At 47.8% G+C, this 4,843-nt stretch overlaps 1 protein-coding gene across 1 annotated transcript; it reads left to right on the top strand.

The window, feature by feature from the left end:
• Positions 1 to 475: 475 nt before the first annotated feature.
• On the top strand, positions 476 to 3,916 carry PHALS_13654 (phosphoribosylamine-glycine ligase; the record flags this gene model as incomplete). The annotated part of the gene is made up of 4 exons (XM_024729452.1): positions 476 to 2,192; positions 2,250 to 2,371; positions 2,436 to 2,479; positions 2,551 to 3,916. 4 exons carry the CDS (start codon positions 476 to 478, stop codon positions 3,914 to 3,916), a joined length of 3,249 nt encoding a protein of 1,082 aa, XP_024579828.1.
• Between the last annotated feature and the right edge of the window lie 927 nt (positions 3,917 to 4,843).

The raw sequence follows: 4,843 nt of genomic DNA, 5'->3' as shown, positions 1-4,843 counted from the left end.
CCACACCACAGCTCCCTTGGGAGAGTGACGGGTCACTCTCATGTAACCCCGTTACAATGCAGGATAAGTTATCATGAGTCATCGGGCACTATTGCGCAGGGAATTGCTTTACTTGGAAAGTCCGTGCTAACTAACGCACAGAGGTTCGGAACGTTAGCTCCACACAGAGTAACATCGACAAATCAAGTCCTTATTCAGCTGTGCGACTTCAAAAGTGGCATATGTTTGCGATGCTATTATTAATAGATATGCGGCTCGTAGCCCACGTGCATCACATACCTCTCCATTTCGGAATCCCATCATCTTATAAATACCAAAATACAGTCACAATTACACACATTTGTATTTCATCCCAGTGGACCCAAAATGTATAAGTGCCCATTAGTTCAGTACGTACCCAATACGGTAGGGTTAATATGCTGGCGATTGGAAAAAAAGCAACAAGGTCTTACCTCCAGTCATCCCATTGCTTAAGATGGATTCATCCACGCCGCTCGTGGTTCTTTGTGGTGACCGCGCGACTGATGCATTGGTGCAGACCGCAGCAAATTTGCAAAAAGCTGGTCAGCGCATAGCTTCGCTGTGCTCACCAGCTATAGAGGAAGCTCTTGGAGCAGCCAAGGTGCCGCATGTTGTAGTTTCCACGCCAACTGACGTGCAGCTTATGCTGTCTGACAGAGTAGAGGCTGTGCTAGCTCTTCCTCCAAATCCTTCGAGTGATGGTGCTTGTGCAAACGCACGCATTTCTCAGTGGGTTTCTGGCGCCTACTCATTTGTACGCACTGCCGCGTGGAACTATAAGCAAATTAGCGTTATTGTGGATGAAATGGACCTGACCAAGCTACAAAGCCAGATTTCTCATGACGGCTTGCTAGCCTTTTCATTGTGTGAGCGCCGTGCATTGGCCAAAAAGGCTTTTACTCTATTTGCCGAGTTAGACACAGCCATTGCCGCTAATCTCAGTGATGACGCTGAGCTGGTCCACGACATATTGTTGGTTGGCAACGGTGGTCGTGAACACGCCATTGCCTGGAAATTAGCTCAGTCTGCCTCGACTGGCCACATTTATGTGGCCCCTGGTAATGCGGGTACAGAAAACGTAGCTGCCGGCATCTCAAGCGTCAACATTGATGTGAATGCCCACGATGAGCTTATGGCGTTTGCCAAGAGCAAAGGCGTCTCTTTTTGCGTCGTGGGACCTGAGGCTCCACTCATTTATGGACTTGCGGACAAAATGAATGCAATTGGTATTCCGACGTTCGGCCCTAGCAAGCTTGCCGCCCAGTTGGAGGCATCTAAAGCCTTTTCCAAAGATTTTATGCGTCGTAACAACATCCCAACCGCCGCATACCAAAACTTTACAGATTATGATAAGGCGAAAAAGTATGTCGACTTGATCGATCACAAAATTGTCGTGAAGGCTTCAGGTATCGCTGCTGGCAAGGGTGTGCTTATACCAAATGATAAAAGCGAGACTCATGAAGCTCTGCGCGAAATCATGCTGGAAAAGGCGTTTGGATCGGCTGGTGACGAAGTAGTATTGGAAGAATTCATGACGGGCGAGGAAGTGTCAATTTTGGCATTCTGTGACGGTGAGCGTGTTGTGTGCATGCCTGGTGTGCAAGATCATAAGCGTATTTTTGACGGCGACCAGGGCCCAAACACAGGCGGAATGGGTGCTTATGGACCTGCTCCTTGTCTCACAAGCGAGCTCGAGCACGAGTGCACGGACATTATCGAGCGTGTTGTTGCTGCAATGAGGAAGGAAGAGATGCCTTATGTTGGTGTGTTGTACGCGGGGTTTATGCTAACCTCTACCGGCCCCAAGATTGTCGAGTTTAATTGTCGATTTGGTGACCCAGAGACTCAAGTGGTTTTGCCCTTGCTACACAGTGATCTGTACGAGATTATGCGTGCTTGCGTGGAACATCGTCTCGAGCGTTCTCTTGTGACATGGAAGACTGGGGCAGTAGCAACTATTGTTATGGCATCTCAAGGTTATCCAGACAGCTATCCTAAAGGAAAAGTTATAACGGGTCTGGAGAATGCACAGGCACTGAATCGCGTTAGCGTGTTTCACGCTGGTACGCAAATTGCTGTAGACGGAAGCATTGTAACTTCTGGTGGACGCGTGCTCGCAGTGACCGCTGACGGTCCCTCGTTTCAAGACGCCATCGACCGGGCATATCAAGGTGTATCAAGGATTCACTTTGAAGGTGCTCAGTATCGTTCTGACATTGGTTTGAAAGGATTGCTGCACGGTGCCAAGAAGATGAAACTGGCAGTATTAGGCTCAACTCGTGGTAGCAGCATGCAACCCATTCTGGATGCGATTGCAGCAGGTGACATAAATGCCAGCATCGATATCGTGGTGAGTGATAAGGCTGCTGCTGGTATTCTTGCGCGTGCGAAAACATACGGAATCGAGACTGTAGCTATGTCAGCGAAGGGTATCTCGCGTTCTGAATTTGACGCTCAGGTATCAAAGGTATTGAAAGAAAAAAATGTAGATCTTGTATTGCTCATTGGATATATGCGAATTCTGTCCAGCGACTTTTGTAAAGAGTGGGAGAACAGGGTTCTTAACGTGCACCCGTCGCTTCTCCCAGACTTTGCTGGTGGCATGGACCTCGCAGTGCATCGCGCTGTAATTGACGCCAATAAAACGGAGAGCGGCTGCACTGTCCACTTTGTAACGGAGCAAGTAGACGCTGGACCGATTGCTGTACAAATGAAATGTCCTGTTCTAAAGATCGATACGCCAGAAACCCTTAAAGCGCGTGTGCAGACGCTCGAAGGTGCTGCTTTTCTCCACGCGATCAAACTGGCGCAAACTGGCCGATTGCTTAAAAAAAAAGCTGATAATAAAGAGATCACATACGCAGATGCAGGTGTAAGTATTGATGCTGGTAATGAGTTGGTGAACAGGATCAAACCGCTTTGTAAGTCAACAATTCGTGTGGGTTGTGATGCTGACCTTGGGGGATTCGGTGGAATTTTTGACTTGGAAGCCGCGGGATATGACAAAGACACGGCACTTGTGGCGTGCACGGATGGTGTGGGCACTAAGCTGCGTGTGGCGCAATTGGCAAAGAAACATGACACGGTTGGAATTGATCTCGTTGCTATGTGTGTCAACGATCTCATTGTGCAGGGAGCGGAACCGCTGTTCTTCCTTGACTACTATGCTTGCGGGAAGCTTGATGTGGACGCAGCTACAGATGTGGTAAAAGGTATTGCGGAAGGCTGCCGTCTATCCAATTGTGGTTTGATCGGTGGTGAGACTGCAGAGATGCCTTCAATGTATAATAACGGTGATTACGATATGGCTGGCTTCTGTGTGGGAGCCGTTCGCAAAAATGTCATATTACCACTAAAGGTTGAAGCCGGGTTTGCCGTACTGGGTCTGGCTTCTTCGGGTGTACATTCAAATGGTTTCTCGCTGGTCCGCAAACTTGTGGAGGTGTCAGGCTTTGCGTACAATGATCCGTGTCCATTTGAGTCTGGTAAAACTTTGGGCGAGACTCTACTAACTCCAACTAAAATCTATGTGAAGCAGCTGATGCCCATTATAAAGTTGGGACTAATCAACGCACTTGCTCATATCACTGGTGGCGGTCTTTTGGAAAACATTCCGCGTGTATTAACCGATGACTTGGCTGTAAACATTGACTGCTCTAGTTGGTCGTTACCTCCCGTCTTTAAGTGGTTGCAGAAGGTGGGAAACCTTTCCAGCACCGAGCTGTCCCGAACCTTTAATTGTGGAATTGGTATGGTGTTGCTGCTGCCGGAAGCAAACGTTGCTGAAGTGACGCGCCATATTGAGGCTACTGGCGAAAAAGTCTACCGTTTGGGCTCGACCATTGCACGTGCTTCTAGTGCTGAACAGGTTGTGCTGCGCGGAACCATGGCTTAGATAAATCCATTCATATACCCACACATAGTTTCATTTTTATTCTAGCAATCACTTTTCTCGGAGCACTCTTCGTGCGCAAGTCGACTCCTTGTTTAACTGGTAATGAAGCAGGTTAAATGTGAGCAGCGTCACGTAGCTGACGTGACGATACAAAAAATGTTTTGATTAATGAAGCTTCGACCAGACTTCTCAATTGGTAGGACAGCGTGAAGGTAAGAAGTGAAGACAATATCTGGCCTGAGGAAAACATAGAAGTTACGTTTATAGCTTATGAATTGTATGATGGACTTCAAAAACAGTTTACATATACACAAACACGTAGGTAGCAGACTGTGCTTTTTCTGTGGTTTCAAGTCGCCTGTAAATAGGATCCAAACGTCACCGATTTTTCTTCTTCACCCTTTTTAAGGAGGGACTGCTGCAGCATCAACGCACTCCCCAGCATGCTCAACGGCGAACCTGTCGAAGGAAAATCGACAGAGATATCTGCTTTGTCGGGCTCAAGCTGTCAAGCAGGTGCCAGGCTACCAGCCGCTGTGATGATGGCAAGTACACAAGAACGTCGAGACTATGGCAGCGAACAGATTGTAAAGTCGCGATGGATCTGCAACCAAAAGACCACTGAGTGGGTGTCGTGGGCCTCGTAGAGGATTCGGTGTTTCAAATCCTCATCGTGAGGAACCACAATTCGTGGCGCATCCGTTAAATCAGTGCTATAATATATCAACCCGTTATTCAACGAATATCGGTGTAACCATCGCGCAAACGCACCGACAATTTCTTGTCCGAGTTTCCAAGCTCCTTGCTCCCGATAGCCTGTAGCAGCGCTACACACATACTAATGAAAAGGTACTTCAGCACTAGATGGCAAAATGAAAGTAAGTATATTAAAGGCCTTAGTTCGCTGCGCTGCCTCTAAGCCTATCT

This window comes from Plasmopara halstedii, assembly GCF_900000015.1.
Source record: "Plasmopara halstedii genome assembly, contig: Scaffold_672, whole genome shotgun sequence".
In the NCBI taxonomy this organism is placed as follows: Eukaryota; Oomycota; class Peronosporomycetes; order Peronosporales; family Peronosporaceae; genus Plasmopara; species Plasmopara halstedii.
This window is presented reverse-complemented; position numbering and strand designations above follow the sequence as displayed.